At 35.8% G+C, this 11,192-nt stretch overlaps 1 protein-coding gene across 2 annotated transcripts; it reads left to right on the forward strand.

Moving 5' to 3' along the window:
• Positions 1–780: 780 nt before the first annotated feature.
• Positions 781–3,383, forward strand: LOC130940336 (40S ribosomal protein SA-like). Of its 2 annotated transcripts, none has more exons than XM_057868447.1 (5): positions 781–1,054; positions 1,771–2,033; positions 2,188–2,385; positions 2,564–2,786; positions 3,077–3,383. In XM_057868447.1, exons 1-5 carry the CDS (start codon positions 898–900, stop codon positions 3,157–3,159), a joined length of 924 nt encoding a protein of 307 aa, XP_057724430.1. In that variant the 5' UTR covers positions 781–897; the 3' UTR covers positions 3,160–3,383. The 2 variants fall into 2 exon arrangements, with proteins under 2 accessions (XP_057724430.1, XP_057724429.1); XM_057868446.1 differs by having other exon boundaries at positions 3,071–3,379.
• The last annotated feature ends 7,809 nt before the right edge of the window (positions 3,384–11,192 follow it).

An 11,192-nucleotide genomic window follows, 5' to 3' on the forward strand; every position in this document is an offset into this window, starting at 1 on the left:
TAGAAATGGTTCTTATGGATAATAAGGTAAGTTGATTATTTTTCATGATTCTTTCAAGTGATGCCAGGCCTATTTTATAAATATTTTTGGTTCATATTTTAATGTTTTTAATAACCGGTAACATAGAGTTTAACAAAATATAATTCATATAATTTTTTATTTATGTATATGTATAGAATTATATATATATATATATATATATATATATATATATATATATAATTATTTAACAAAATTAATATATAAGGTTATGAAAAGTCTCATCCAAATTTGACAAGAACAAGACGACATTTGTCATTATTCTTTCAAGTGATGCTAGGTCCAATTTATAAATATTTTTGTTCATATTTTAAGTTTATTTGATAAGTAAATTCTTGCACGCGAATCAAATACAGTACGATTTTATAGATTTATAAGTGTTAATAGTCTTTATATTTAATTTGTTTTATAGTGTGATAATAACTAATATATTTATTAATGAATTTAATTATTATTATATTATTTATGATCATATTCAATATATATGTCTAATTTATTAAAAAAAATAAATTATTAAAATCGATTAATAATTATTTTAAAGTTAATCTAATTAACATTAAATTAAAAAAAATAAACAATATATAACATGATATTTTTTTTATTAATTAAATTATTATAATTTAAATTAATTTAAAAAAATAATTTAAAATTATAATTTCAATTTTATAACCGATACGGTAGGTCGTAATTATATTTGTATATATAAATTATGGTCGACTGATCTAATGTGAGAGAAACAGAAGTGCCTCTTCAAACCCTCACTCGTCAGACCTTCTTCCTCTCGCCGCTGCCACTACTACTACTTGGACCTTCAAGCGTTTCCAAATCTTCTCAAGAGACCAAATCTCCACCGCAACTATGGCCACTTCCGCCGCCACCACAACCGCTGCTGCGCCGCGCCAGCTCTCTCAGAAGGAGCAAGACATCCAGATGATGCTTGCGGCTGAGGTGCATTTGGGAACCAAAAACTGCGACTTCCAGATGGAACGCTATGTCTTCAAACGCCGCAATGATGGTAAAATACTCTTCTTTTGATAATTTTTTCTTATTTTCTCGGTTACTTTTTGGTTGTGAATATGAATATGATTGAAGCGTGAGTCGATTGTGGTGAATTTGAAGGGCATTTTAATTTTGTAACGTTATATCTTGGGTTTATTCTGATATTCGTCTGCTCATATTAAATACACAGAGATCTGTGTAGAAATTTATTTATTTATTCTGTGTCTATATATTCCTTGCTCATTCGTAATTTTCTTTTCGGTTTATTTATTTATCTTTTCATGTCTATAGGGTTCTGTTTTTTGTTATGTGCTTTTTATTAGCTTGTTATAAACGGGTAACTTCTGTTCCAAAATTTATCAAACCTTAAGATGCCTATAATCATTCAAATTCAGTAATAAATATACAAAGTACACGTGAAAGAGTTTGGGGTGGATAAAAATACAGGCTATGATTTATAAATATAAAAGTACACCCAAAGATTGTTTTCCATGGACAAAAGTACACATTAAAGATTTGTAAATATCAAACCTTACTAACAGTATGACACTTTTGACTATCGAAAACAATATCTGAAGGTATTCACGAATCTTTAGTAGGTATTTTTGTCCATCCCAAACTCTTTTATGTGTACTTTTGTCAATTTACTCTTCTTTCGTTTGTACATTGTACTGAATAAAGCACGCATTTTATCTTTTTTTTTTTTTGATTTTTAGTATTTCCTATTACCAGGTATTTACATAATTAACCTTGGCAAGACATGGGAGAAGCTCCAACTTGCTGCTAGGATTATTGTCGCCATCGAGAACCCGCAGGATATCATTGTTCAGTCTGCTAGGCCATATGGTCAGAGGGCAGTCTTGAAATTTGCCCAATACACCGGTGCAAATGCAATTGCTGGAAGGCACACTCCTGGAACATTCACTAATCAGATGCAGACATCCTATAACGAGCCTCGCCTTCTCATTCTGACTGATCCAAGGACTGATCATCAGGTACCACATTAGATGTTCAAAGAGTTTTTTGGTTGTGTTGAGGATGTAATGTTGTATATATAATATGTTTTCACTTTTAACTACCAATGTTTTCACGGGGCTTTGAAATCCTGCTATTAGTTGATCTCATTTTTGTTTTTCCATTTTTGTGCAGCCGATTAAGGAAGGTGCTCTTGGAAATATTCCAACCATTGCCTTTTGCGACACTGATTCTCCAATGCGGTATGTTGATGTTGGCATTCCTGCCAATAATAAGGGGAAGCACAGTATTGGTTGTCTTTTTTGGCTATTAGCAAGGATGGTTTTGCAGATGAGGGGTATTATTCGTCCAGGGCTTAAATGGGATGTGATGGTAAAAACTTATTTCTGCTCTTATGAATGTAACTATTGTTACTTTGCACTTGATTCAGAACAAGTGTTCTTTCAGTACGTGCAAGTGTCTAGAAATTCATATTTTCTTGTAAGATAGTAATATTATTTTGTGGTAACCTTCCAATATTAGATAATTTATGTCAACTTTTCATGTGTAGGTGGATCTATTCTTCTATAGAGAACCTGAGGAGGCCAAGCAACAAGAGGAGGAGGAAGCACCAGCTGCCCCAGAATATGCCATTCAGGACTTCGGTGCTGCTGGCATTGCCGGTTTCCCCACAGCTGATGGTGAATGGGCGGTTGTCACAGAACAACCCTGGCCCGAGGCAGTTCCACAACAACCTATTGCAGCTGCGCCTGCTGATTGGGCCCCAGATGCTTGTAAGAATAATTTATTCAACTTTGGATCTGTGGTTATATGCTAGTGATTTGTGTGGTTTAATTTCAGTTTGATTGTTTGTATTGTTATTCTCTTTACGTCCGTATTTGTTCTCCCTCCTTTTTCCTAATAAATTGGATGCGTAATAGTTGTTGCATCAAGCTTTTAATATGTTCTTGTGTTTCAAAGGTTCTCCCTCGAAATGGTAGAAACTCTTACAGCTGTAACATAGTCTTGTTAAAAAAATGTAAGATGACAATTTGTTTGACCTAAGTTCTTTTTATAGCTGCAGCTGCAGGTGATTGGGAACCGGTTCCAGCTCCTCAGCCTTCCGTTCCGGCACCCGGAGCCGTTGCTCCCACTGGTTGGGAATAGGATGAGTATGGGATTTTCTTTTATTTAGGATAGATGCATCATTACCTGGTTTGATATTTGAAGTTGTAAAATTTTGATTTAGCATACTGATACTTGGTTTGTTTCAACAATTTAATTGTTCCGTTGCGAGCGCTAATGGTACTGAAGTTTGCTGAGACAAAAGAATATGTCGGGATAACCTTAAAAGATCACATTTTGCATATTTTGACCTATTATCTCAATTTTTCGGATGCCCCATCTTTAATTGAAATTCAAACTTGCTATGTAAGAATAAAATTTTAAACTGTTCATACTATGGACAATAATCTATCATTTAATAACTGTAAGAAAATATTGCATATCTAATCAATTTCCAACGAGCATGTTCATGATTATATTAATATTCCCTTTCATCCATTACGGTAAGATTTCTTGTTTACTTGCATCAGATCCAAATGTTACGTTGAATAGTGTATCTTTCAAGGGTTTTAAGGTTTTGTATAAAAATGATTTATATAAGAAATATAGAAAATTAATTTTTAACTTTTCGTGACTAAATTTTTAAATAGTTAATATTAATAAATTTTTTATTATAAAATAATTTATTTAACTTTATTTTTTGTCAAAGTTAAATTCATTTTATTTCACTAGAAATAAATTTATGGTCCATATTTGGACAACAAATGAAGGATAGTATTGAAAATGTTCCACCAAAAACCAAATCAGCTTACAAGAAGAGTAAAGGCCTCAAGAGAGTGAAAGAATATCTTTAATTTTGAAGTTCATGGTAGACCCGATGAGCTTCTTTCGCAACTAGGAGGGGGAAAGTCCGTTTCCCTTCAAAAACAAATGCATTCCTAGTCTTCTAATTCAACCAAGTTGTAATAGCTGCCAAGTTCCTCCTCTTCTTCTTCCCGTTAGCATCACTGAACCATTCAAGTAATTTCAGCTACCACTGCCATGGGAGATCCACGTGAGATGGAATAGGGAGGTCGCATGCATGCCAAGCTTCAACTACATTAGGGCAAGCCCAGAGACAATGGAAGACCGATTCTTCTTCACTATGGCATCTTGGACAAATTGGTACCACAGTTTGGATTCTTTGTCCCAATTTATGTTTCACAGGTAAAAACCTCATGCATCACTTTCCATATAAAGTTTTTAATCTTTGGTTGACATCTGAGGTTCTAAATGGCTGTCCATAATTCTTTCTTTCTGCAGTGTTCTGGAAGAAAATCTGTTGGAGGGTGAAAAAATTGAAAGGCCATACCACAACCAAAAGCTACTGTATATGTCCCAGATTTTTCTTTCATCCAGGTAATTCTGTCCTCCTCCTATTGAATTGTTGAATTTAGAATAGCATTTGCAATTACTGAATTGAATGCCTCACGAATTAGTGTCTAGTTTCATGTTCTATTTGGTAGCATCAAATCTAAGACCCATTCTAGTCTTCGATCTTCTGGGTTATTAGGATTAGGAGTAATTGCTTGAAAGTCTCTTAACCATAGGTCTTCCTGAATCCTAATTGTACTGCCTCTGCCAATTTGCCAAAGGATTTCTTTTTCTAGCACTTTTCGACCCTCCAAAACACTTTGCCAGCCCCAAGATGGATTGTTCATGGCCTCCGCCTTTAAAAAGTTTGAGAACTTGAAATATTTATTCTTATACACTTTATAAATAAGAGAGTGTGGTTTAGTTATTAGTCTCCACCCCTTGCTTTACTATCATTGCAAGGTAAGGATTTAAGATCTTTGAAGTTAAGACCTCCTTGAGATTTAGGTCTACAAGAAATTCTCCATCCTATCCAGTGCATCCTTCTTTCTGAGCCTTGCTGTCCCCACCAAAATTGGAGCATGAGCTTTTGAATTTCATCAAAGAGCGTCTCTGGTAGTTTAAAACATCACAGAGTATAGATTGGAACTGCCGTTGCAACCACTTTTATTAGTACTTCTCGGCCGCTTGAGGATAGCAAAGCCCTCTTCCAGTGTTGCAAATTATGTGTCACTTTATCCTTGATATACGAAAATGTAGCTCTTTTAGATCCTTGAATAACCGTTAGTAGCCCAAGATACTTGTTCTGGTTGCCAATGTGAGAGACATGTAAGATGTGTGATAGATGATCACGAATTCCCACAGGGGTATTTCTGTTGAAAAACACTGAGGATTTATCTAGATTTACTGCTTAACCGCTAATATCTTCATAAACTTGTAAGATCCGAAGCAGATTTTGGCACCCTTCCTCTGTAGCTTTGCTGAATAAAATTGAATCATTTGCGAAAAATAGATGGCAGACTTTAGGACACCTTTGATTAAGTTTCAATCCTGTAATCTCCAGTCTCTGTTCTCCTCTGTGGAGCAGATGGGACAATCCCTTTGTGCAAAATAAAAATAGATAGGGGGAAAGAGGGTCGTCTTGACGCATCCCTCTACATGGCTTAAAAAAATCATGAGGCTGACCATCCACAATAATAGAGTATGAAACCATCATCACCAGTTCCTGAATCCATTCCATCCATCTCCTGCAAATATCCAACTTCCTCATAACCTCCCAAACGAAACTCCACTCCACCCTGTCATATGCCTTACTCGTGTCTAGTTTCAGAGCTAATTCATAATCATCGTATCTCATATTCTTTAAAAAATGCATAAATTTATGAGCAATTAAAACGTTATCAATAATCACCTATCCTTTAATAAAAGCATTCTGTGTATCACTTATGAGTCTATTCGTCACAAATTAAAGCTTGTGCACTAGAATCTTTGATAAGACTTTATAAAAAATACTACTTAAGATTATAGGACGGATCTGTTTCATGGATTTTGCATTCGGATCCTTTGAAATAAGGCAAATATGAGTATGATTAAGAGATTTTAGGATTTTACCTCCTGAGAAAAAATTTCTAGCTGCTTGAAAAACATCTCCTTTAATCGTTTCCCAGAAAAATTGAAAGAATTTCGTAGTGAATCCATCTTCTCCCAAGACCGAAAAAGCATTTATAGAGAAAACAACATCTTTCACTTCTTTTTTTGTGATCGATCTAGTTAGTGCACGGTTGGTGGCAGCATTGATTTTTTTGGGATAACCTCAATTTTGGTTGTTGGGTCTCTTGGATTACTTGATGTAAAGAGCTCTTCAAAGTATCGTTGGGCTGTTAATGCAATGCCTTTAGCGCTGGTAGCTATATTCCCTTCTGCATCTTCTAACTCTTGCACCTTATTTCTTCTACTCCTAGTGTGAAATTTGGAATGAAAAAATTTTGTATTGCAATCTCCCCATTTCAGCCACTCGACTCGAGATTTTTCCTTCCAATATCATTCTTCTAACTCAAGTGCATCTTCTAATTCAGCCTCCCATGCTCTGATAGCTGTTCCATTAGCTTGATTGCCATTAAATGCCTCCTCTTTTATTTTTTCCTTAATTTCCTTAATTTTCTTTTTAGAATTAGATGAAGAATTTTGCTGCCACTCCACTATGCAATGTCTAGTTGCCTTGAGCTTCCTAGCCAGTCTAAACATAGGTGAACCTCTCATGTCTAGCGCCCAAGTATGCTTAATTAATTTCACCACATCTTCATACTCACACCATCTCTCTTGAAATTAGAATCTTCTCTTCGTTCTCCTCACCTTCCTATTCGAATCAATAAGAAGTAGCTTGTGATTCGAACCCATGTCCTTTAGGTGCTTAACATAGCCATTTGGAAATTTTGCCCTCCATCGCATTGACACCAGCACTCTATCCAACCTTTCTTTGATAAAATTGCCACCAAATTGCCTATTCGACCATGTCAACTTATCAACTTTGTAACCCAAATCCACCAACCCTCCCGCATTAATAAATTCATTAAAACTCATTACGAATGATGCCCATTTAGGTTTGCCCCCTTCCTTCTCATGATAAGTTTTAATAGCGTTAAAGCCTCCCATAAGTATAATTTGGTCTCCACCATTCTCAATCAATTGTAATAACTTTGAGTATTGTTCCTCTCTGATAGTTTCATCTGTGTGCAAATAGACCGCAAAAACCTCCCACCTCAAGTTACTTTGCTGAATCTCTAGTTCAAAGTGAATCGAAAAATTCTCCCAGTGTAAGACATGAATACTTACTCCCTCCTTCCATGCCAATGCTAAACCTACAAATTGACCAATAGGATCTACCATGTAGAGTGAATTAAATCCGACTCTCCTTAGAACTCTCTCCACATTTGAGGCGCTGTTTTTACTTTCGCACAATAACAACACTTCAGGGGAATGGGATTTATTAATCCCTTGTATGTTGTGAACTGTCAGGGGTTTTTCCAAACTCCGACAGTTCTACGACAGCATCTTCATACCTCCTTGAGTGCCCAATTTTGGGTGGCACCTCCCTCGTTGTAGCTGTCTCACTGTCCTTCAAACATTACTTCTTGGTTGCTGAATTTCCTTCCACCTATGTTATAATTCTTTTAGTACCTATCACAGATTTGTGGTTTTGCCCTCTTCTAACCAATTTCTTTAAATTCAACTTCTTCTGCAAACCTCTCCTTTCCCCCTCACACAACCCAATTGAAAAGGTGCCAACTAATTTATTATGATAGAACTAATATGTTCGTTCCTCTTTTCCCTTTCGTATTTCCTCCAAAGTTCCTCTAGCTTTAGATTTTGTTTTCCCCGAATCGCTTAGTAGCAACGCCTTATTCACACTTTGAACTTCTTCTTCTTCTGGCCTAGCTTGCAAGCTCCTATTATTTACTAAAAGATTGGCAAAACCTTGAATGAGACATACCGGAGTTGGTTTTTTGTATCTAGGATCTTGTGTGTCGGTGTTGAAATTATGGTTTGGGTTGTTATTCTCCTTGTCCTCTCAACTCTTCGACCAAATTGATTCACTCTGATCCACGTCCCCCATTCTTCCTCTTTTAGTTTTCCTACTATGGAATTTTCTAAATAACCATTGCAAGCTCGAATTTCACGTGCAATTCTTCCACAATAGCGACAGGAAATTGCCAACTTTTTCGTATTTGAACTGCACCTCCAGAATTTGGTTATTATTGCCTGAAATTTTCATAATTCTACGTAAAGGTTTGGTAACATCAAGCTGTACCAGTAGCTTAATTATACGATCTTCCTTCCGCCTATCACAAATAGGTCCGCATCCAAAACTTGTCATCATGATCCTCCAATCCTTCTACCGAGTTCTTTACTTTTACATTTTTCCAATAAACCCCATAGTTAGATCCATATTGGAACGCATGAAAATTCTTTCTCATCAATTGGATTATCTTCTCTGCAATGTTTGAGATGCAAAATATAGTTCTTGAACAACCACGATCCTCCTTTTCCCACCCTAAGCATATCCACTTCATTGCTGAAAAAGAATTGGAATAGATTTCCCCCATGGTCCATCACCCGAAAGCCCTTTGGTTGCCTCCATATTGCATAGAGAGCTGCCTTCAACGTTCCAGAACTAAGTTTTCAATCCACCACTAACCTTCCAATCAAACTCCTATTGCACTTCTCAATGCTCTCCTGAATGTCATCGTCCTCAAACCTCAATACCTCATTCTCTTCTTCAATTGCACGCGTATCAAGACTCTGAAAGGCAAAAGATGCTACCATTTTTCAACAAAAGGCACTCACAAGAGTCAAGAAAACTCACTTAGGATTTCTCCTAACCCTAGCAGTGCAAAGCAGACGGCAACCCTAGTAACAAAGCATTCGTTTAAATCATAATAATTTATTTGAATTGTTTTTGTGGATTTAAAATTTAAAATTCAAAATTTTGAATTTAGACAAAGCTTGTTTTATGAAATAATTTTCATGTGCATTTTATTATGCCTGCATAATAATTTATAATTCATTAATTTTACCTTCAAGGCTTCAACGCTTGCTAGCCTGGTTTTAACCCCGCACCCTTCAATCTTAATGAACCTCATCCTTAATCCTTAATCCTCACAGCAAACTCCATCACGTTCTGATCTGAATTGATGTGCTCCCTCTCTCATCGTCATTCTGTTCTCTGTCGGGTCGTGTTTTCGTTCCTGGTAAGTCGTTGTTCCAAATCTGCATCGTTATGCTTGGCTTTGCTCCATTGATGTCTATTTTAGTATTTTTTCTCTGCTGGTTATATGCTTGGTGTGACTATTCCTGGTCTGCATTGTTCTACTCTGCTTTACTTCACCTGGTTGATTTGCTCTACTTTAGTCTGTCATTTTCTGTTTTACTCTGCTTGTATAACATGTCAGTTTTGTGTTATTTCTGGTCTTTTTTCAAATAATTATTGGTTGGAAGTTAGTATTTTACTAAAAAACTTAGTTAATCAATTATATGAGCTAGCTTTAGAGTTGTGCTAAACCTCAATTCTATGCTAATTTTGTTTAAAATAATCCAATTTGATCTATTATGCTTATTTGATTTTTTTTTTTCAAAATTTTCAATGGAAATTGTGATAGAAAATGAGATCCCGCTGGGAATAGGGTCTCCGTGGGGAATGGGGATAGGGCTTAATTATCCTCCACGATAGGGATCGAGGCGGGGACAGTGAGGATTTTAAGGTTCGGGAATGGGAGCAGTGAGGCATCCCCAACCCCATCCTGCCCTATTGATATCCCTAATTGCACCCAATGATAGCCTTTTCCAATTCAATGGTTCCAATCAACAAAGCATAAGCGTTTTCAGATTCAAAGCTATATTTTGAAGGTATTTTGATCAACGACATAATACACATTAACAGATTTATGTGTACTTTAGAGCATCCCTAATGTCTAAAATGATATTTTTTAATTTTGAGAAATGAAACAGAAAGGCCAAGATCTTCCTTTGGGTCTCCATATTTTCTTTCAAATTCTGAATGAGGTTAGAGTTTTGATTAGTGATAATGTTAGGGGAGTCTCCTTTCCTGGTCTCATAGTTTAGTTTTCCTTTCTGGTTGGGTATTAGTCCCGTTTCATTATCAAAAAGAGAAATAGAAATGCCATGCATTGTACCAAATTAGAAAGACAAAAAGATTAAATGATAAATCCCTTTCAAGAGGCATGGAGTTGAAAAACTAAAATAAAGGAGAAAATGTTGTTACGAGTTCCTATCATTTATCTCCATAAGGTAGTGTTTGTTTCTAGGGGCTAGAACTAAGACTGGAGGCTTGAGACTCAGTATTGTATTTGACGGCTAGAGACTAGAATTAAAATTTTAGTCCCGAGAAGTAAAATTTTAGTTCCTTTAGTACTTCCAGAAAGTGGAGTTACAAGTGACTGAAATTTCTAGAGGCAGAAACTGAAAATTTAACAATATTTTCTTTAAACTAAGAGTATTTTAGTAAATATTCTTGTTTCATCTCGGTATTTATTGTAACAAACAACCAATTTCTAGTAATGACCAAGATTAGTGGCTAGGTGCTACTATTCAGCTTACCTTAGGCACTGTAGATCATATATTAAATATATAGATATAAGCATGTATCGCTTATCGAGATCGCTTGTCAGCCAGATATAACGGCATAAATATGAGTTAGACAATTAATATATGAAGCATACAAATATAGAAAGCATAGTAATATCATAAATATATGTCCAAATGCTCGATTGTTTATTACATCACCATAGTTCATACAGAAATACATCATTGCTTATTTATATTAAATATTTACAGACTTCGATACTTATATTAACAGGCCCCGGCTCACACAAGATCCACCCTATTCAGGGACCGATTCTAACTTATATAGAAATATGTACAAAAGATACCATCTCTTTAAAAAACCTATTTAAGGCCAGGTAAAAGCTACGATTACTACTACTACTACTACTACTACTAGCCAAAGATCTCGGGTAGCTGAAAGAAGCACTGCATTGAAGTAGAGAGAGGGAGAGAGAGTCACTCTGACACACCCGTGATGTTACTGTAGCTTGCCTCCGCAACAGATTCTTCCTCTCCTATCTAAAACAAAATAAAGTACATATCTACCATCATCTGATCAACTCATGCGTACGAGTTATCCTCTAACAATGATGATGATGATGATGGTCCAAAGCCCTCAAGAATCTCTAGTCCATTGATCTCTCCCCAGGGGTCGTTGTATA

Source organism: Arachis stenosperma, chromosome 7 (genome assembly GCF_014773155.1).
Source record: "Arachis stenosperma cultivar V10309 chromosome 7, arast.V10309.gnm1.PFL2, whole genome shotgun sequence".
NCBI classification, from domain to species: domain Eukaryota; kingdom Viridiplantae; phylum Streptophyta; class Magnoliopsida; order Fabales; family Fabaceae; genus Arachis; species Arachis stenosperma.

Excerpts from the sequence above, each read along its gene's own strand:
- LOC130940336 (XM_057868446.1), top strand. The coding sequence starts at position 898 with ATGGCCACTTCCGCCGCCACCACAACCGCTGCTGCGCCGCGCCAGCTC. Across the intron at positions 1,055-1,770 it reads CTTCAAACGCCGCAATGATG|GTATTTACATAATTAACCTT; the intron begins GTAAAATACTCT and ends TCCTATTACCAG. Across the intron at positions 2,386-2,563 it reads GGCTTAAATGGGATGTGATG|GTGGATCTATTCTTCTATAG; the intron begins GTAAAAACTTAT and ends TTTCATGTGTAG.